Below are 22,722 nucleotides of genomic sequence, written 5' to 3' on the forward strand. Positions count from 1 at the left end.
GGAGCTGCTGGTCTTCGTGAATAAATAAGTTATCTTTTGCTGTTGGGTTTTTATGTTGTTTTTAAAATGTTGGTAGATGAGAGAGGTAATTTTTTCAGTCTCTTCTACACTAAACTTTCTTAATGGTTCTTACAAGGCTCTGATGGAAAAGTGATGCCTGTTTCCCCTCAACTGCTTTAATGACTGTGTGGTTAAGTTGCAAACAGCAAGTGTTTTACAGTGTTTTCTAGCTGCCTCATTTACACATGCAGCAGAAAAAGACTTCTCTTCCTCCTTCCTCTGACAGATAAATGCTGTTCCCAAACTCAAATCTTGATTCTTCACACGAAATTACCTCCCTTGGGCTCAGCATTGAGATCCAACATGTTTGTTGCATGTTTCATGCTTAACAGTGATACCAACCATCATAGCACTGCTTTTTGATGCAGAAGCATCTTGTTTCATGAGGAGAAATATGGGGCTTAAACTTATTTAACTGAGCTGACTTTAAATTTGTTGCCATCCTCTGGCCACACAGTCATGGCAGCAAGCACTTTCCAGCAAGCATCAATTCCAATGTGAGCTGGTATTTCTAATGAAACCAGGAACTAGTGCAATTCTGCAGGCTGTTTTGGGTAATGGCATCTAAGAGTATCTGGTTCATGGGTTGTGGGGTGGGGTTTCTTAGTTTTTTTATTTTTGTCGTGGGTTTATTTATTTATTTTAAATTTCTGATGACACTTTCTTACATTTATTTACTTGCTTATTCATTGACAGACCATTGACAGATTATGTTGCTAGGCAATGCTGGCAATTCATGAGCAGAAAATGTCCTCTTCCTTAGATTTTCCGAACATTTTGTTATGGTTGTTTGGAGCAGCAGGAAAGTAATGCCCTTCCATTCTGTGTTATTACAGAGAAGAGCCAGGGAAGCGTGCCTATCATTTTCTGTACCTGTTCCCTTCCCTACAACCTTCTGCATGCAAAGAGCAGTAACTTGCTTTCAGTCAGACTGGTACCTTTTAGTTAATGGAGGAAAATTGTGAATTCTCCATCATCCACACTGAGTGTGTGTTTGGCAACATGTTACATAAAAGAATTCCTGCAAGGCAGCCCTCACTGCAGCTCCTGTGCAGATACAGCCAGAGCAGTACAGAAGAGGTCATTTGTGTGGTAGGAAACAGGGCAGGTCTCAGTGCTCCCATGTCAGAGGTTTTCCATGCGTGTCAGGAGAAGCTAGCCCAGCTTGCGAATGGAAATGCAGTGAAACTTACAGGAGAGTAAACAGATCCTTCTGTCCATCCATCCCAGCCCTTGCATCACAGCACTCAGTCCCTGAGGTAACCCTCATGTGCCTTGTTGCTAAATGTGTCAGCTTATTTCTGTGTTTGGAGCTGGGTGATGGCAGTGGTACCCCAGGCAGCAGAGTTTTGTATGTAGCATTCTGATGGATCAGGCTTTCCTAGGGAAGGACTGGGAAATTGTTTTAGATCATTTCCCTTTTGTGTGCTGTGTGGCTACCTGTGTTTCCAAAGCTCACACCTAGGGCAGATTTCTTCTTGCATCCACGTCCAGCATCAAATCTCCCCCTTGGAATACAGCATGTCACAGATCCTCCTGTTACTAAGCCATGTGGATACCGGTGGGGAACAGCGTTCATGAGGGAGGGTGGCAGACAGAAATGTATTGCCACAAATGCTGGCTTCTCCCTCACTGTTTATCTCTGTGTGCAAGGTTGAAGTGCAGTTATTCTGTGTACGTCAGACATTAATATATTGTCAGAAAAGTTTATTTGCCAAGGTATATCATGTTTGCCCATGTAGGGAAGGACACCTTGAGCCCCTGTAATGAACGAAAAGAGGGAGGAAATGTTTAAAGATAAAACTGCATGGTTGTGTTTCTAGTTTTCTTATCTCATCATGACCGTTTTCTACAAAGTATTTCTTCCTTCTGTGCCACTGCTGTCCTTATCTGTAAAATATTGCTGTCCCCTAGGGATTTCTCTATGGAAGCTCTAATAAATATTTTACAGATGGTAATGAATCAAGTTATTCAACAGCTCAGTACATCAATGGTCTCACTTTGCAGGCAGGGTTTTGGCAAAGGTAAACAGCAGGAGAGTGAGCAACTTCATGCCACATAGCAAATTTGGAGGTGAGGGTAGTAAAATCTTTTACCTTTAAGAGTAGAAATGTCCCTTATAGCTTCATTTCATCAAAAGAAGATGATCGGAGACTCAGTTCTCAAGTCTGGTAGCTGTTTGACTACATGGCCAGTTTGTGTGTGCTGGATTAGGAAACTTAAGCAGCTCTCCCTGTGTGGCTGAGGTAGCAGACCTGGCAGGGGAGAAGCTGCAAGTTTGTGGAATGGGAAAGAAGTAGAGGTGGAGGAGGTGACTTCTGTATATTTCAGCTTACAGGCATTCAATGCAGTCCAGCCAGTTACTCACCATTTTAGTCATGGCACCATAGGAGGCTTTTTTCTCCTGAACTTCTTTGTCCCCTCTAGGTCACTCTCTGATTTGGATTAATTAGCCTTATGCTTTCCCACTCCATGCCTAGGGATCAGCTGTGATCTGAGCAGGCCACGAGCTGAACAGCGCTGGATGTTCTGGCACTATGTAAAGTGCCAACAGGTGTTAGTGACTGAGGCAGAGGAAGGCAAAGGTTCTCAGTCTGTGTGTAAGATCCTTGCAGGAAACTCGTTCTGTCCTCAGGTCACTGCAGTTGAGCTCTGGGTGGCAGCTCACCCCTGATTCATTGGGTTCTCACTGTATTCTTTGCACTGTCACCAGTGCTGGCCTTGTGCCTGTTGTGCATCTCCTGTGCAGTCCCCTGCCGATCCTAGGGAAAGCTCCTTTTTAATTCACTGTATCAGGATTGAGTGCTCTCTGAGCTCAGTTCCCCAAGAACTAGTTTCTTCATAAGGCTCTCTAACCAGTGATTTGTGTTATGGTAATTGTTAAAAGGGAAAAAAAGTCAGCTTAAATATCCAGCCCCTTCAAAGGGGGATTTCTAAATGTGTGTTTCAAATATCTGATTTTGGTGTCTAACTAATGGGTCCAACTTCTTTGTTTAAAAAAAATTAGTTGGGGGATTGCACAGCTAGCAGAGCATGTCTGCCAGCAATATTTCCCTTGTCCTCCATTTGCTACTCTGTTCATTTCGATTATCAGATCTTATGAGCAGGGACTGTGCACAGCAGCAGAGGGCTTTTCTGTACAGTTGCAGCCTCCCAGTGCCACTGCCAGACGTGTGAGTAATTGGTTGAGCAGCTCTGCAGAGCAGTCTCCTTGCACCATCCAAGCTGAAATGCAGAAGTAAATCCATTCTCAGAGATGAAGAATCATAAAATCATAAGCCTGAAAGGGACCAAAAATCATGAAGAAAAACCCTTTCTCAAAGAAAAATTCTTTGTGAACATAGCTGGCATGCTCATTAAGAGCCATTCTGTGATCTTGCAATGTGCTTCTGGGATCCTCTCTCTTCATTGTTGCTTATAAGACAGCTTTAAATTAATGATAAGGAAGCCATTCAGGGCATGGGCTGTGCTGAGGTTCACAGCTTTCATTCTGAATGAGAGATTAAAGTAAACTGATATTGAAAGCAAGGAGGGAGAAACAAACACAGTCAGTAAGCCTATAAAAGTCTTAGCCAATTGCAATGGTGAACATCCTGCTGGCGAGGGTGACCTTGAGTGAACTAAGTGGGATAAAGTCACCAGGCTGGACTGACGGCTGAAGAATCAGGCTGGATTCCAGCAAACAGAGAGCAGATTCCTGACAAGAGTCTCCTGATCTGTGGCAATGGCTTCTCGGTGTCAGAAATGTGGACAACAGGTTCCCAGGAATCTGCCTTTCACTGCTGTCCGGATAACAGAAGGAGAAATGAAATCTTATCATGATTTTATAGGAGGATGCCTTAGACTGGAGCGCATGGCAAAGAAAGGTATGTGCAGCATCTTTAAATTAAATAGCATAGTAGTGGTAATTGCATTGCATTCCCAGGCAATTTGCAAAAAGAGATTGTATTCTTAATGCTTTCTCTGAGGAGTCAGTGATAAGTAGAGGCAACTGGCTGGATTTGGGTATTAACTCAGGTGTGACTGCAGCGTTTGACTTGGCTGTATATTTCTGAGATATTTGCAGTGATTTGACCTAAAGGAGCTTAAAATGAATGTTAGACTCATTCTGAATAAATATTTCATTCGGGTGTTAGACACTGAGTTTTCTGTATATGTCAGGAATAGGTATTTGCTGTGCATGGAAAATACTTATTTTAAATGAATGTTAAGAATTGGAGCAGTGGGTGTCATGACCCAGCTGAGCCTGTCACTCTGTGCTCCTAAATTACTATGTAGAAGGTCAATATCTTCCTCTCTGTAAAGATTCTGGTTTCACTGTATTCAGAAAGTTGCACAATGGAGTTTTTTGTGCTCTGTGTGAGTCAGCCCAGGTACAGGGCAGTATTCTATTCTCAGGGGGTTGCTAGTATGAGGTACTGGTGTCCTGGCAATTTGTGCTAACTGCATGTTAACTCTGAAGTAGAGTGATGTAGCTGAAGTCTAGGCTGTTGACCGTCTAGTTGCATATCAAGATTGCTGAATCATAGAACACTTTCTCTCTTGTCATTGAGAGGAAGATTTTTAAAACAGTCCCCTTTCAGTTACCCTATTAACTCGAATAAATACTTAGTAAACCTCAAATCCAGAAATTTGTAACATGTTCACTAGTACATGATGAAAAGATTTCCAAAAGCATGCAATATGATTGTACTTAGAAGTTGAATTGTTGATTATGATTTAATTAGCTCTTCAGCAAAGAGAGCTGCATTCGATCTGGTAAATCGAGAATATTCTGCAGAAAAAGAGGTGGACCAGAAGCAGGGTATCGGCTGCAGCCGCTGCTTACAAACTGGGGCTTGCAGATGCTTTCTTTAATAGGGCTCTAATGCACAATGTCAGGGTTTGAAAACTGCAAAGCCAGTCCATTGTACCGCTGCTTCTGTGAGTGATCCATCCATGCTGATCTTTGGGCTCAGTGCCTACCTATGCATTGTTGTATTTGGCTGACCTTTCAGTAACACTGATGTTTCCAGTTGCACTCTTTGTACTGAGGCATTCCGAGTTCAGTGCAGCAGGGCAGAAATGTCTGGTATCCAGTAAAAGACAGCAGAATTCATTGAAGTTCCTTCCTGAATATTTGATCAGGTTGCTTATGGCTTCGTGGGCCTGTGGACCTGTTGGAGGGAGAGCTCAGGCGTCTGCTGTTCTTTTTCTTCCTGTAGTAGAGAGGGGAAGAGACTGGTAAGGGCTTTGCCATGGTTACTGTTCCCAGGGAAACATCTTCTCTGCCTCTGATGCTGAGAGACTACCTGGTGTAGTATTATGGGCGGAAATCCCTTGGAAAATCATTTTTTGGTAGAGAACAGATAGCATGTCAGATCAGCCTGAGCCTGTTGTCATTTTGTGAGGCAGAAAACATCTTCGCCACTTTAGTATTAAATTCTGCCAGTGAAGCTGCCAGAGGGGCAGAAATTCAGTTATTGCTGAGGATGAGGTGCCTTCAGCTGCAGGTGTTAGAGCTGTGTGAGCTGTGAGAACACACTGGGGCAGCTCTATGTGTGGTGACAATATTAGAAGGGGGCTGAGGAGCTGGAAAGGTGGCACAGGAGTTCATAACAACTCTGCCTGGGTTCTTTTCTCCTGTTCTGAACTGACTCTGACCTTGTGTTCATCGTGGGGGGGTTTTTTGGCCTGTGTTTTCTTATCTGTAAAGTGGGAGTGGAAATTACTTGTCTCCATCAAAAGTGGATCCTGATGATGTGGTTATGACTACTTCATATTACTACTTTGATGACTAGACCAGTTTCCCTTAGTTGTCTGTGCTGCATAAACACAGAGGCAGAAAGATGATCTGTCCCGGAGAACTTGGATTCTGTCTGCCCCATCTTGCTAGTCCTACAAGCAAAGACTCATTGACAAACTCTAGGGATCTGTGCCTTCTTCTCAGGCTGACTTCCTCTGAACATAGTGGCAATGCAGGATCCTTGTGGCGTGTTCTGACTTACTATCACTTAGGGGAGTACCCTTTCTCCAATTTAAAGATGCAGCTGGAGTGTTGCTAAGGGTTAATTGGCTGATGTTTACTCAGTACTTCAAGCACTCCAAAATATGAAGCAATTTTCACATTGTCCATCCCCAAGACACACATACAGACTGTCTGTGGAGCCCTGTGAATATTCTGTGGCAATTCTGTGTATTAAATATCATAATGAGAAGATATGGAAGGCATGCAGGTAACTATGGCAGAAATAGAGGCCACATGGTTGCAGTGGCCTGCAGCTTACCTGCCTTTTATCAGCAGTACCCCACAGCAAGCAGTGTTGTGCCAAGCTATTCCAGTTCCTGGATCATGCAAGTTTCAAGGCTTTCTTTGAATCAACGTGATTTGTTCTGATGAGTGGTTAGAAGTGTGGTTGTAAGTTCCTGTTTAGGTAAAGGGATGAAAATAGTGAATGCTCACAAAAAGAAAGTGATGCTGTGAGGGGCCAGCTGAAGGGCAGTTTCTTTATGGCCACATGATGCCTGCTCAGAGCTCCACAGCCCTGGCTCCCTGCAACAGGCTATATGAGCTGCCTGCAGGTACTGAAGGGCCCTCTGGGGTCTGGTGTACAAATGGTGCTATTTTGAGTACCACTATGTGACCTTGAGACTCTCTGGGAGCTGCTGCTCCAAGGTGCTGGTTATAGCATGGCTATGAGAACCAAAGGGAAGGAGCCCCCAGAAAGCCAGGCAGAGATGTGCCAGGGACTCCAGTCCAGGGCTGATCCCTGTTGGAGTGCTCTCAGTTCCTCATGAAACAGATACTGAAGCTGAAAGGAAAGCATAGCCTCTTGACATGAAATACATCATTCTTGGACAGTGGCTCATGTGTCCTTTCAGCACTGACCTGGCTATTTATGTCACCACACTGCTGGTGAACATCTTTAATGCTTGAGGACACCTCCTGCCAAACTGGGCCCTTTGTCCCCAGATGCTCCTAATTAGCCTGCCTTGTTGTGATGCTCAAGTCCTCCGATGGGATCACACACCTACGGGGGTTTTACATGGATGAATGATCCTGTGCTGGCTGTGACTATGTCTCTGCATGCTGTGGAGCTTGAGGCTGCAAGCAGATTATATATTTTTAAGGGAATAAATGTGTGTTTTTCATCTGTGCTCAAGGCTGGTGGCTGCTTAAATCAGGGTAGTGAATATGCAGACACTAAGGAGTATGCAGTTTATTACTGAGGCTTTTCAGGATTTTGCTGTTACTGCAAAACCAGACAAGAGCCTCCTTGCCAGTAGGATGGGGACCTGTCTGTTGTGCTAGCAGTGTTTCTGCTTTTGTCCTCTGTAGGACAGAGGAATGCTGCAGTTTTGTCTGTCCGGCAATCAAGGGAGCTTGTTCTTAGTCCTGCTGTGTCTCTCTGACTGCTGAAGTTGAAAACCAATTCTTCAGATCCATCTGTTCAGGGAGGAAAAGGGACTGAAGTACTGGAGCAGTTAAGGAATTACGGTGGTATCTCTGGAAAGAAATCCCATCTGAAATGAATTTGGGCTGAAATTTCTTGGACTTTTTGGAGCTTCTCCACCTTTAGTAGTAAAATAAATGAGAAATGCTTTCCTTTCCCAAGTGACTGACCTTTCCACAAAGGTGCTGGTTACTGGAGAAAGTGACTATTTCATGCGAAGACCAAAGTCTGCGGTATAAGTGGAAGGTACTTGTAAATCCCTTGAGACTCAGTCACAGTGCCTCCTTGTGCATTGCTCAAAATTGTTCTTGCCGTATTTGAATTCAGTATTTCTTCTCTTTAATATAAAATGCTACCTAGGGGACTGGGGATAACTTTTTTCAGCTGGCTCTCAGTGCATATAACATAGCTGAAATAAAATATTCTGTTTGCACAGAGGTTTTTCTGAGAAAAGATGATTATCTTAGATGCTTGTGTTTCTTTTCACCTGTTCCCATTCATATGCAGCGTGCTCTGCTGTGGTTGAGAAATACTTAAAACCCTGTTTACCTAATCAGAAAAGTCCAGACAATTATGAGGGAAATAGGGAAGGCACAGCTTGATTTTCATTTAAAAGATTTCTGAGAGAGATGTAGTACTGCAAAGATCAAGAGAACAAATTCTCAGATGGCAAGTTATAGCAGAGGCCTTGTGGGTATCTATGTTTTTCCATTTCTCCCATGATACAAGAACAAGAAACAGCTCAATTAAATGGAAGAGCATTAAACATGGATAGGCGGATTTCTATAATTGGAAATGTTTTGTTAACTTGTGGGACTTATTACCACAATATAATAGCACAGTTCGCTTTTTTTTAATTACCTAAATTGTAGTGTAAACTGTCTGGGGAGAAGATGTCAGGGGAAAATGGTGCTGAGTATGCTGGGAGGTTGGAGAGCACCTGTGCAGAGCTCTCACCCCAGTTATGACCACAGAGCTTATTCTCCAATTTCAGACAGTTCTGCTGCTTCAAGCCTCACTTAAAGGCCCAGTTCTGCTGTGCTAATGTATTGATTTTTTATACAAATTGTGCTGCTGCTTTATTACCTGAATCTTGCTGTGGATTAGCCTGCTCGGTGAGGTTTCTAAGATATGGACTTTCCTTCTTCACCACCTTCAATTTATCTGCTAAAAATACTCACGATCAAGTATAAAAGAATGATAAATAAATGCTTGGTTGGAGCAGCCCAGCTATATATGAATATTTGGACTATGCCAAGTGTCTTGTTGCACAGATTTCTGATCCTATTAGTTAACTCCATTTTTCAAGGGGAAAAAAATCCTCCAGGCTTTTACAACAGACAAGAATTATTGAGCAAGCATTTTTTTCCACCTTTTTCTAAACTGGAATATCCCAGCATCTTTGTTTTGCACAGAGTCAATGCCTAATTCATATTCAGAACCTGTGCCTGTGAGTCATTAAATTGGGGATTGCTCAGTTTAGGCTACTTGTCTGAACTCCTGAGTCACTACCTGTGGAAACCATGTTTTTACTAGAAAATGGACATATCGTGAACCAGCCATAAAATAGGAAAACCGGAACACTTAAGACAGAAGGACTTGAGCAGGTACACAAGGGAAGAGTCCATGGGGAGGCTGTGAGAAAGGAACAAGCAGCACAGGGGAGAATGTGAATGAGGAACAAGCAGTGTAGCATAATCCTGAGAAAAAGGAAGAAAAGGATAAGAAAATGCAAACTGAAGGACAGTTGTGACATACACAACAGACAATGTGACACACATACAAGAGCCAATCATAAAGCATAAAGTAGTGTGTGAAAATAGGCCTTAACCAATAATAAATATGCATGATTGCATATAGGGAAAGCAAAAACTGTATATTAGGGACAGTAGTTCATCAATAAAATGGCTTCTGCTTGATTCACATTGAATTGTGTAGAGTCCGTTGTTTCTCTCCACAGCTACCTTGAGACAGTGTGCTTCTGGGGGCCCCTCTGAGGAGGTCTACAGGAGGAAAGACCTGATTTTTACATTGGGATCCTGTTAATTAGTGAGGTCATAATTTGCTAGCATTGGGAAAAGCTGAGGTGAGATGGGAAGAGGTAAGGGAAGGGAATACTCTGTTCCATTTTCCCTTGACTTTACCACTAGACTCAAGAAGTGACATCTGTCAGAGAGTGGATGAAATTGGGAGCAACTTAAATTTTCAAGTCAAAACCACAATAAAAATCAATGGGCTGTGAGTTAAAATGGGAGCTGTGAAACACAAGCCTGTTGCTTTGCGTTAGGCCAGCTCTAGCAGAAACAGTGGATTTGCAGTTGCCTGAAGTCTTTAACGTAAGATTAAAGAGCTTTCTAAAATGCTGGTTTAATCCAATTTCCATGAACATCTTGTGTGTTCAACAAGTCAAACACAATGAACCTCGTGGTCCTCTCTGGGCCTGCAGTGAAAGAATCTGGGAAGATGATACCTGAGTTAGACACACGTGGGTATGAGCCATTCCTTGTCATGCTTTTGGAGGCCCACACCCACAGGTATGAACACATGAACATGTGGAGACAGATGCTGACATGGTGCAAGTTGTTTCAATGAAACTGGGGTATATTATGGCCAAAGAGGATCATGTCCTGAATGTTATCTTTTTTTAAAGTAAACTTAAATATGCAGTGCAGTTGCTTCCCAGTAACAAAAGCTGAAATATCACTGTTACCCTATTCTATAGGTTGTATGCTGGTGGGACAGTATTTGGATAGTACAAAATACTGTTCTGCTGAGAGAAGCACAACTAATCCTTTGTAGCTTGGCAAAGACATTTTGCAGATGCATACTGAAATGACCTGTACTAATTACCCAAATGAAAAAATGTCTGATGTGTAAATTTAGCTTATGAAACTCAAAGTGCTGCCTCAGGAGAATGTAGTGGCCTGAGAGGAATTTCTTGGTGCCACTTCTATGGTGAGTTCATTCCTCTCCTTATATCAGGAATCCACATAAGGTTAGTAATTTACATTCACTTGCAGATTAGCATATAATCTTCTGACTCCACAGCTGGATCTGCTACTTCTGCAGCATCCCTACACACAGGGTTAAAGTGCTTTTTAGACTGTAATCATCTGGCACATTTATCAGCCACTGGCACAAACGTGACGCTTGCCCAGAACGCTTTGGAACTTGTCCCACTGTGCTCCTAGGAAGGCCAATCCCGGCCGGAAGGTGACGGGTGGGGCCGGGAGAGGGCAGTGCGCTACCCCAGACCTGGCTGGGGAGCCAGCTGTGCACAACCTCTGCTGCTGTCTCGGCTCCCCCGCAGCCGAGGTGGGCTCGGTGGGTAACGGGGCTGTGGGCTGTTCGCTCTGCGCAGGCAGAGCTGGAGGGGAAGCTCCCAGGAGAGCAAAATGTGTCTGGAATGGGAGACAGATTTTGTGCATTGGTTACACGTGGACATTTATACTGGTACAGGCAGCAGAGAGTAACATGACACACTCGCTACAGCCGGTGAATTCACTTGTTTGGCAGGCAGTGTAGCGGAGGCTGAGAAAGGAAGTGCAATGCAAAATCCATGCATCTTGCCACTCTTCTAATCTACCTTTATCCACAAAGTAATGTGCGTCTGTAATGCTGCAGGTGTCATAAGCTCTCGTATGTATCTTAGACCAAGCATGGTGATGCTCTGCTTAGATTTGGCATTTCTTTGTAACTACATAGAAAATCCTGTCAGTTTTTTTATGCTATACTGTAAGCATTGTCACAGTTTGTGTTGGTTGGCTGATGGGACAAGGATGGAAACACTGGGTGTATTTTCCTTAAGGCAGATCCACTGTCCAGTAGCCTGTCTGTACAAACAACTGTGGTCTGCTCCTCAATTTACAGCTGGGCAAAACTGAGGTTGATGTGGATTCCTCTTGCTGTGCCAGTTTCCCTATCTATAAAATGAATGACACTTGTCTTTTTGGAGCCTGACTGATGGCAGGACATACAGAACAAGATATTACCGCTGCATCACACATCCTAGCACACAGCTACTGTACCCTGGGTAAAGAGTGACTTGCATCTAAAGCTACATAGCTGCTGGGGGTTGTGGCAGTACAGGGACAGTAAATTTTATGAGTTAACCTAGTGTTAAAGTATTGCTTCTCAGAATTGCTTCAGACTGCTATAGTGTGATGTTACCTTTATCAAGCCACATGTGTACTCCCTTCATGCACTGAAAACTTGTGTCCTGAAGTATTCATTGACCTAAATATGTAAAGTGATTACTCCCCTGTTCAAAACCTTAGGTCATGTTTCCTACCAAATTCATAGGTATCGTGCAGTCTTCTCCTTTGTCTTTAAATAACAGCACTATGTTCTGGTGTGTGGGTGTGCCTTCAGGACAGTACTCCGAGACAGCTATTCACAGCAGCACTGCTGGTTTCCCTTGGCCCCGAATACCCTACTATTTAAAGTTATTTTAATGAAAGCCCTTTCCATGCCTTAGTCTGAGCAAGTGAATATGTTTTGTTGCTTGTTGGGCTGTACCTTTGTTGTTTGTGCCAAGCTGTGAATGCCTCCAAAGTATCCAAGGGCCTGAGTGGAGAACTGTCCCGGTGGGAAGAGGCAGCTGTACCTTGGGCAGGGTTAAAGCCTGGGCATGGTGCGAGTCAGAGGTCTCTGCTGTGGTTTGCCTTGAAGCTGTTACTGAGCAATTTGTGCAGACTCCTCCAGGAGAGCGTCAGCTCTTTGGTGCACTGTTGGTTGGATCCAGGATTGCTTCCAAGGAGTGCTGCCTCTCTCCATCCCTCCCCTCTGCCTCGGTGAACTCACTGCCACAGCGGGACTGCTGAGAAGCCAGGCTGCCTCACCAGGGAGGGCACGTGCTTGTGAGTGTCTGAAGGGGCTGAAGGGGAGCCATCGCTCTTTGCAGTGTCTTTCTGTTGCTTTTTCTGACGGGCATCTGAGCTGAACTGCTGGTGACAGCTTGGAGAAGGCTGCAGGAGGGTGGCTGGGAGCTCTCTTGGGCAGAGAGGTCGGCTGTGAGCAGTATTTGTCCCAGAGATACACTCAGAGTGCGGCTGGCAGCAGTGGTGGCTGCTGTGGCTCACTGTTTGTCTCCAGTGACAGTAACCAGGGAAATATTTTTGAGCGAACTGGCCTCTGTTCAGCAGTGAGCAAGCAACCATTCCTTCAGGTCCTGAGCTCAGAAATTATGTGAATAGGCTCTGAAATGATTTTGCTGGATGGAATAGCTCAGGGCAGAGTCAGTGGCTATAATTCTTCTAAGATACAGTTTCAGCTATGAAGCTGTCTGCTGGCAAGCTCTGGGAGAAAGGAATGAAGTCTGCTGCACAGTCTGCCGTATCTCTTGATTAGCTCAGTGTCCAGGCATTGTAATAAGCGTATTTTAGCTTTGCAGTTTGCCACATATGGGTTTTGTTATTTATTCAGGATGGTTTTTAACATGACATTATGGAAATGTTCTTTTGTTCTATTCTCTGAGCAGGAATTTGTGTTCTAGCAATCCAGCATTGTTGTGAAGGACAGATTTTGGGAAGAAGATGAATTAACTTTTCTCTGGCAAAAATCAGAAACTATCAAGAAGTTTTTACTATTGAGGCACTAGGCAAGAGGTGGTGCTGCTATAAATCTGGATTTACTTCTTGAATGCTGAGATTAGACTTTTGCCTTTAATGCCTTTTATTAGGGAAGTTTCAGTTTTGTGGATAGTAGGATGTAGCATCCCCTCACCAGCGGGTGGTCTGTGAAATCAAGCAATATCTTGCTGAGCAAATGATGTGGTATGGTGTGTTTCTTTAGATCTTTTCTGATTATGGATAATTAATAATGTAGAGTAAAGATTTGTTAATAATTTCTTATCTATTACGATTTTACAGCAATATTGTAAGAAGTATCTTGATTATAGGCTGGGATATGAAGTCACCTAACTGAACAGTGGAGAGTGCTTTGAGAATTTTATATTAGTTTGTAAAATTTAGCTTTTATGGGGAATATTAATGGAGAATTCCTAGATATGTGCATAAATGTATGGTATGTTTTGAGAGTAGGCAGTCATGGAAATCCTTGAAGTGTGACTGTAAGTATAAATTTGTACACACCAATGTATTTTTGCAGTAAGTACCAATAGTAAATCAAAATGAGTTTACCTGTGTAGAAGAAAGATTTTTTTTTGCCAATCAATTTTAAGACAACTTCTTTAAAAACAAAAAAATCTCCATCAAACAAGAACACTCCAAGACTGTTTTTGAAGAAGTGGTTAAATGGAAAAAGCAGCAAAATCTGTTTTTTTCATCCAAGGAAGTATATTCCAAAATATTTTGACATGGGCTTAGAAAGCTGACATAAAGCCTAGAGGGTGCATGGCAGCAGCAGCAGCAGCACTGCATGTAGTAGTAGCAGGGACACATCCTGCCTGGACTGGTAACAGCCTGCTTGCCAGTTTCACACACAAGTGAATAATTAATTTTTAGACTGTAGATAGGCCTGATTGAGAACTGTCAACTTCACTACTTCTGAGTCTTGGGGCTTCCCAGGCCCAGATTTCACGTCTGTATCTGAACTTTGTGGCCATCTGCTATCAGAGGAATACATGTTTAAATGTTTAACAAAACAGGACTCCAAGCATTTCCTCTTGTTTCAGTGCAGCTGCCAATAGACTTAACTTTGCCTTGTGCGCATGCTTGAGGGGTCTGCCGACTTAGCAACCACCTGGAAGGCTGGATCTACAGCCTGGGGGAAGTTCAGGTTTGGATGTAAATTAATTGTGATCCTGAGGCTAAGCTGGAAATTTCCCTCTTATGTAGTGGCAACGTTGGACCTGCAAATATCTGGGAATTAAAATTCTCCGCAGTGTCCCTGTGCCTTGATGCTTGGCCTGTCTGTAGTCCTTACTTTCTTGCTTGGACAGCATTCAAATGTCTCCTTTGGAGGTTGTTTCCAATGATTGCTTTGAGCATCTCTTGTGTCTTTCACTCAGTAAGCTTCAAGACTGGGTGGGTGTTAATGGCTTTGCATCTTTAGTGTGGTCTTTTCTGCTTACTGCAGTGGCCCAACAGACCTCCTCAAGAAACTGAAAGTGAGGAGGTTTCCAGCTGGGCGGGCAAGATTTCAGGTTTTTGATATGAACAGCTCTCTTTTCTCTCCTTTCCCAGTCAACCACAATAGACTCCTAATGTCTACTGTGCCTGCCTGTAAAAACAACTTACTAAAGTCTGTAACCACTCCTGGAGCACAGGAAAACACAGCCTCTAAACAGGTCTTTGCAGTCTGTGACCTCTTCACTCTTGTAATTTTATGTTAAAATGAGCATCAAATTTAGTCAATGAGATTAATTGAACAGTGCAGTGATCCAAAGAAATTTGAGCAGTCTTCCCTAAAATACTTAAAACCAGCAGAAATATTTACTGCGCCTGCAGAGCCAGGCTCACGTAAAGCTGCACCTCCATCATTAAGCTGCACAGAATGCCTTAGAAATACCAATCACCACTCAGTGTAATGACAGGAGAAAACTTCAGAGCAGATCTGCTGCATGATGGAAAATCACATCAGGCACTTGTTCAGCTTCTGTCCAGGTAGACACTGAGACTCACAGGTTTTTGAGCTCTTCAGAGAAAGGTGCATCTCTAACCTTTCATGGAGATGTTTGGAAAAGCTTGCAAGGCAATTCCTTCCACACCATGACCTCAATCTGTCTCCTTCTCAAGGGATTGGAACACGTTGGCAGTGCATCACTCAAGACAGAGTCTTGCTCCTAACCTGCTTGCCCAGATTTCTACTACCTTAGTGTACGCAAAATTGGGTTGCTGTTACAACTAAAAATCCAACAACTTAAAGGGATACTTCCAAACATGAACAAGAGTTATTTAAATATTTTAGAAGAATCTTCAGTCTTTGGAAGTTGGCTACCAAACTTTGCTATGAATCTTTGCTTTAATGAGAAGAGAAATTGCATTTAAACAAATACTGTTTGTAGGTTTTACAGTTGTGCTTGGTGAAAAATTGATCTGAGAGAAAAGATGACACCAGTCTTCTATGCTTCATTTTGGCTTTTGCTCTAAGCTGATCTAAGTCTGATTCTCTCCTGGACGGGGTAGTCCTGGCTTTGCCAACCCCCACCCCTTCCATGCATTACCAGCACTTGCAACCTTCAAGCAGCTTTGCAGAGAACTAACCCAGATGAGAAGCAATCTCTAAGGAAATGATTCCTTCACCTTATTTACAGTAACTTTATTCCTGGCTTAGTTTTCAGCTGACTCAACATGGGTTAGCAAAAAGAGAGGTGGCAGGAATGTGCAGCAGAATAAGAGAAAGGATGGGATTTCCTGTCAGTTTATAGCTGAATATTTAGCTCCTCTTTAGAGCAATCTGTGGCACAGCAGCTTGTATCAGGAACTGACCTCGCTGTTTGTCTGCCTCGGCCGAGAGAATAAACAAACCTTTTCAGAAAGTAGACAAGGGGCACAAATGGTGAGAAAGAAAAATAAATAGAAATTTAAAAAAGGAATCCAAACCAAGAGCTTCTTTCTCTGATGTATTAACCTTGAAGTTTTCACCTTCACGAAGTGAAATATTTTGCTTGAGGGCTTGAACTGGGAATTCTGGTAGGACAAAATATTTTCAAGTCTTTTAGCCTGCTTAAACCTGATCAGTGAAATGTGCAAATTTGTTTCCTTAGTGTGTTTAATTCTTGAAATCTAACTTAGCTCTGCTAGACTTAGCTGCTGTCCATGGCAAGCAAAGGAGACTCAGGACCTGGGAGAAGTTCTGAGCTATGGGAATTCTGCAGCTTTCAAACTGGATTTGTGTGTTGGCTTTTGGTACTTTTTAAGAAGCATAAGAACACATAATGTGAGGTATCCTTTCATGTTCTTAAAATGAAATATCTGGCCTCAGGCTTAACCCTGTATGACCCTTTTCCATCACATCAGCAATCTGATTTTCCTCTAAACCCACAGCTATGAAAGCTCTGAGCATAATTTTTGACAGAGCTTGCACAAAGTAGGAGTAGGCTGATGTACTCTACTATTCTAGAAAAGATTTTCTTTCACTCCCAGCTGTCTTCCTTCCCTGTGAATTACGTGTTAGGCTGTCATTAAGAGGAGATGAACTTTGCCCTGGAAATTTGTAACGCGTTATTCCAAGGGTAGTGACTTCAGATGGCAGATTGAAGCCATCCTCTCCTGCAGTCAGCAGAAGGCCGGGCAGTTGTAGCATTCAGTCACTAAAAAAACAAAGAAGCCCCAATGTCCTGTTGTGGCTGGTGGCCTTTGGTTGTCCTTGGTGGAGCAACAGGCACTGCTGTGTCAATCTGCCCGGTGCAGTCCAGTCGCTCACTCCAGCAGGTCACCTTTCCAGCACTGTTGGAAACAATTAGATGCCATTAGCATGTAAACTAGTTTGTGTATGCTCAGAGAAAAGAGGAAAGATATTCTTTGTTGCTTTTAATCATTGTCTGTTGGTGTGGCTCCTCCAGACCTCCTGTGGGAGCACATACAGCTGAGTGAGACACAGAATAAGTAAGTGTGGAAGCCCAAGCATGTTTCATTTTTGAATGAGGAACTATGAAGCATAACTGAAAGGCTTTCCCCTTGAAGATTAGATAGCACAGTTGCAGCGAGCCTCCCTAGAGAGCTGGGAAGGAGGAGAAGCTGTGCCAGACAGATGGCTATAGTAATTGCCTTTCTTTTTCTCCCCCTTGGTAGAAAACCCTGGGAAGCAAAACTGTAAGGCCTAATTCTTCTGCAGTGAAACAGGCCTCTGCAAGGAATCGAATTTATAGCAGTTTAAGAGGAGAACCAAGAGTAGATGAACTGACTTGCTTCTTTTATTTTTTCTTCTTTTATCACATCCTTATTTAAATTGTCCTGGCAATTCAATTAATTCAAGTAATGAAGAACTGTATGGTGTGTGCAAATGTTCATCTTTGGTGACCTGTGTAGGGGATTGGCATTGTTTCATGTAACATTGAACAATTAAGCTTTTTTCTTTTTTAAATTTTAGAGGCTATGAATAACTGTCTCTTCCAATTAAAAAAAAAAAAAAAAAAGAAAAAGTAAAAGTGAAAACCACAAGCGCAATCACACAGAAGGTGGGAAATGTCTGAGTCAACTTTCCCAAAATAAATGTGTTCCAGACACTTGGCTGGTGTATATTTTGATATGATCTTGAGTTGCATGCCTATACAGATTTTATCAGAGAACAAGACTGCTCTTGTCAACCAGGGCTTGTCCAGTCTCTTCTGTAGATATTAGCAAGGGATGCAATGAAACAAAATAGTTGTTAAGTTCCTGCAGCTTTTCAGCTTCCTAAAACCTTCCCCTTGACCCCATGAAGTGTTAAAATGTGCCCATCATCAATAAACTTTTTTGAAGTAGACTATGAACCTGCAGCTGTCCACTCAATACCAGCTCTTGTCACCCTAAAGAAGGGGTTTCTCAGCTGGAATATCAGTCCCAGAGAAAAATGGTACCTTGCTTCTGCCCAGGAGGGTGAACACTTCCTGCTGCCTTCTGGCTTGGAGTACGGACCAGAGAGGCTTTGGAACTTCCTGGGATAAAGCTAGGGGAAGATAGAAATGATTAATGCTCACTGATGCTAGGCAAATGTTGTAGCTTTGAACCAAACCCAGACCTGTGTCTTTTGGTTTGCTTATAAGATTTTTTCCAAGCTTTTCTTCTAGTCAAAGATTAAAAACTTCCTCCAGCAGCCCCAGGTAATGATGTTTCTGAGGACTTCTACTGCAAGTTCTGCGCTGTGATGGTGTTACAAATTCTTCCATGTTGGAGAGTAACTACTTTTAAGCACTGTCCTAGAGGAAGATACAAATGGGCAAATGGGACCTTTAGTGCTGTTGGCTACAGCTGCTGACTTTTCATAGCCACGTGATCTCATTTGCCATTTGGGCTCGTGAGGCACCTTCCCTTGTTTTCTCAGATTTTCTGTCTCCTGCTAGTTTCTTCTGCTGCAATTTCTTTTCCCAGCATGTCAGTGTGTGAACTGTACTGACTTACGGAATGTGTGATTCCTAGACACCGACTGTGTTTTGTACCACCTTTCTCATCATCTGAGCGTCTCCTCCTGAGTATGGGTTTTACAACAAATCCCATGTGGTTCATCTTGCCCAGGCAGGGGATTTGATGAGAACTAACAGGCACTCTGCAGTTCTTGTTTCTTTTGCTTCATCTTATCCTTACATGACAAAAATATTTTGAAATAAAAAGAATATTTAGAAACCAGAAACCAAGTTATTTTTAGGGCAAGCTAATAAAGCTAAATAAGACTTGGGGGGGTGGTGGAATTTCTGTTTTGCTCAAGACTGGTTGATATTAACGATGTCTTCACATCAGCAGACATCAAGCACAAACTAAAGTACTGGCAGGTTTGTTACTCTGGAGGGCTGGGCAAGTCTCTGAGAGGTGAGAGATGGTGGCACCTTTTCTAGTTAACTTTCCATTTCTGTCAAACCTTCTTGTGAGTCTGTCATCCATTGCAGAAACCTCTGTTCTATTTTTGCAGCTAGTTGGCATAATTTCAGTCCTGGTCAAACTTGATTGTACCTGACCACCTGTGGGACTGCACAGAAGTCACAATAACTTTACACCTTCTGGATGCTGAAATCAACAGTGTTTCCTTCAATGGATGCCCTGAGGTTTCTTGGTTCTGAGAATCCAAGCTTTGTTTAAATCATTAATTTGATTTTCCTTTCCCGTCCTTCTATGTTGGTTGTTTTTTGTTACGATCAGCTACAGTCACCTCTAAACACCAGTTTTATTTTCTCCTGCCTTCATCTTGCTGCCCACACGTGTTTTGAAAAGGGCAAATCTGTAACTATTATGGTGATTCAGAAATACTTCCAGTGTACTTTCTGAAGGATGGTTGAATCTTTGGACCAATAATCTGGGGACACCTGTTGAGAACTGTGTTCATAGATTACAGGACCTTTTTGCTGCTGGTTCCTTGGGCATAGCGTTTATCTGACTCCAAACAGGGCTATCTGTTCTTCAGCAGTTAGAGAGAAACCAGGCTTATAGTATTCTCTGCTTTCTGAAAAATAACCTTTTATATTCAAAAGGATTTTAGTTTGCTTTCCTTTATTTGCTCTGCTGTTTCCCCTCCAGGTCGCATTCTGGATATGCATGAAAGAAATTGCAGAGTAAAAGAGGAAAACTTAATGGGTTACTATTCTTTTGTTTGCTTTGGGAATGTATAACAATCCGTGACACCAAGCTCCTTAGTGACTCCTGGTTGCTTTTGGCCACCTACAATGTCAAGAATCAGAGAGCTGATAGTGAGCCTCATAAACAGGATGGAAAAGAAGGTCCCACATCAAAAACACTAATTTGAGTTTGCATTTCTCCTATTAAGTTCAGAAAGAAGGATTTGCAGAATCATCCTCCTTGAATCCCCCCACCCCAATTCTTTGGAATTGTTGCCTTTTTTGTGTATCAGCCAAAATCTGTGCAACTTCTTTTCACATTGTGTCACCTGCTGTGACCAAAACTCTTCAGCTGCTTCATCTCAAGGCATTAGTGAAGTGTTTGAAAATGAACAGAAGACTTTCCAAATGATATTGTGTCATTTAAAACCTAGAATCCCTAGTTCTGGAAAGGATCGGAATAGATGTCTGAAAGCAAGACAGAGATGGTATTTTGAGCAGTAGACTAGGATGCAGAAGAAATAAGCTAATCTCTTTCTGACCTCCCTCTCTGTTTCCGGACTGTGGGTTTAAAACCAGGTGCATCAAAGTATTTCAGTGCCTGTGTTGTATTCACATCCCTAAAGATCTTGGTGCTTAAATGGGGCAACTGCCTGCCTTGACTCAGGTCTGTGGTCTATCCGGACCCGGCTTCCTTCCTTCCACCTGTCTGGGCACTTAAAAGTGTGCTGTACGAAATCAGGACTGGTTGTTGTTCTGTACAGTGGCTAAAGGAGTTGTTACAATAGGTGTTATTATAATATAAACCTTGATCCTGCCAGGTGGGTTGGCAGATATTTCTCAGTAAGTGTTGCTGCTTTAGACTTGTGTGAAGAGTGGGGAAAATAACTGGGTGCACCTGTAACAAAAAGAGATCAAATTAGCTCCATGTGAGATTATAATTGATTTTCACTTCATAGATCACACACAGAAGTTGAGGTCATTTTTGCCCAGCTACTTGCCAGGTTACTTTAAAATTTTTCAGTGTTTACTTCAAAATAACAGGCTTTGTTTTCATGAGAAGAAAGTCTCACAGCCCCTTATTTCCTCCGTTTACTATGTATTTGCTTGTAGCGGAAAAAGCCTTGGGAAAGGAAACTGTTCTGGATTGGCTGGTTACACAAAGTCCTCCAGCAGAGATCAGGGAGTTCAGGGTGGAACAGGGCCATGTATATGGAATAGACTTCACTGTCTCAAAGACTGAAAAGCTGCTGTAGTGGGAGGCCAAATGCAGGGACTTAATATGGAACCTGAAGCAGTAAGGAGCAGGCTGTCAGCTTGAGCAAACCCGTGGCAAGCTCTGGCAAATCTACTGGAGCTGGTTTATGGAAAGCTCTCTCTGAAATCACAAGGCCATAGATGAAGTTAGCAGGCTGAAGAGGAGACTCTGTAAGTATCATAATCTTGACCATGATAGTCACATAATATCTCAAGCAATAGTTCAGCCAGGCTCTTTTTCTTTGAGTGTCATCTTTGTTTTGCTGGGTTGGTAAAGGCTGCTGGGTTGTTAAAGGAGAAAAAAATTGTCATTGAGGCTTTATGAAGTCATTGAAGATTTCTGTTTTCCCTTGCACAGATGAAATCATGCAGCAGGAGATACGGCCGCTGGTAGCAGTGGATATAATAGAACAGCTCCACAGGCAATTTGCCATCTTGTCAGGTAAGATGTTGCTGGTAATCACACTCCAGGATTCTCTTGGAAACATATTGGAATGTGTCATGCTGACTGTCACCTTTCAGCTCTGTACAGCAGTTGCAGTAGTATTTTCATATTGCTCATGAAGAGTGCTGCTGCAATCATGGTGTATGGAACAGATAAATGCCAAGTTGCTGTACTTGTTTTTCTTAAGGCAAGTTATTTTTCCATGTTCTCCACAATGGGCTGGGAGGAACATATTTAGAAGGGAAGAAATTAAACAAAACTTTCAGTACATATCTTTGCACAATGTCAAGCATCTTGTTTGTGGGAAAAGATTTTGGTCTATCAGGCATCTATTCATGACCTCCCCCTTCTTCCTCATTTGCCTTTGTTTTAGAAATGATTCATTGCTAAAGTGTAAGGTTCTAATCTTTAAAAGATATGATTATTACATATTCCTTTGTTTGCCTAAAGTTTTCAGTCACACAAAGTGATGCAGTTCCTTCCCCAAAGAAAGAGCTGATACTGAAATATTTGGCAAATTATTAAATAAATTATTTTGGGTACCGCCGATGATAAATCTTGTCTGAGTCCTAAAACAGTCTCTGCTGTTGACTGCATGGCCTCTGGCAACTCCTTTTGTCTCTATTTCTGCCTGTTCTGCAAAGAAGAGAATTCAGAATTTGCTTATCATCTTCCCCATTGAAGCGGTGAAGTATCACGAATTTGCAAAAAATGCTGAGATTATAAGAAGGTCCTCTTGAAAAGCCTGTCCCTCTTGGTGAAGAGTAACACTGGGTATAGAGCACAGAGTGCACCAACCCAGCTCTGAAAATGGTCAGCTCAGCAGGCCCAATCCTTGCTGCATCTTTGCATTTTTAGATATATCCCAAGTTGCCAAAAGAAATCCAAATCTAATTTACACAGAATTCTTTATGAGGCTCTGAGTATTAAAACTTGATTTTGGAGGCTTCCAGGTAGCATCTTGTGGCAGTTTCCTAAGCTCAGTAACTAAAGGGTTTGCATTAGGCAGAGGGTATTGACTGAGCAGAGGTAGAACCAACTGCCTTCTCATCTGCAGCAAAGCATCTCAGGGTCCTACCTTCCCAGAATTCCTAATGAACACACCCCTCTGGGCAGGACAGTGTCTGTAACTGCATTAAATTGCTCAAACCTTTTTCATCCCTCTGTTGTGCTCAGTGCAGGGTAAGTAGGAATTGTTGAGAATTGAGTGCATCCCATGCAATTGCCTACCCAGTAAAATGTGGAGGATTGCTATTTTAGAACCCCATTACCTTGCAACATTTGGGACCAATAACAAAAGCTGAATACAGCATGTAATGAGCAACTTATCGAAAGTGGTTTACTAAACAGGAAGAAAAACCCATTTCCAGTTCCAGCTA

At 42.6% G+C, this 22,722-nt stretch overlaps 1 protein-coding gene across 10 annotated transcripts in view; it reads left to right on the plus strand.

Moving 5' to 3' along the window:
- The window catches only part of MCF2L2 (MCF.2 cell line derived transforming sequence-like 2), a 159,956-nt gene that overhangs the window by 16,759 nt on the left and 120,475 nt on the right, over positions 1–22,722 (plus strand). For 7 of the 10 annotated variants that reach the window (XM_032120176.1, XM_032120167.1, XM_032120172.1 and 4 more), the window contains exons 1-2: positions 3,253–3,926; positions 21,257–21,340. In XM_032120176.1, the coding sequence (XP_031976067.1) occupies positions 3,785–3,926; positions 21,257–21,340 (226 nt within the window). In that variant the 5' untranslated portion in view covers positions 3,253–3,784. Of the gene's footprint in view, positions 1–3,252; positions 3,927–20,843; positions 21,070–21,256; positions 21,341–22,722 lie in introns of those variants that run through there. The other 3 variants (XM_032120169.1, XM_032120170.1, XM_032120173.1) reach the window with 2 other exon arrangements.

Source organism: Corvus moneduloides, chromosome 10 (assembly GCF_009650955.1).
Source record: "Corvus moneduloides isolate bCorMon1 chromosome 10, bCorMon1.pri, whole genome shotgun sequence".
NCBI lineage: Eukaryota > Metazoa > Chordata > Aves > Passeriformes > Corvidae > Corvus > Corvus moneduloides.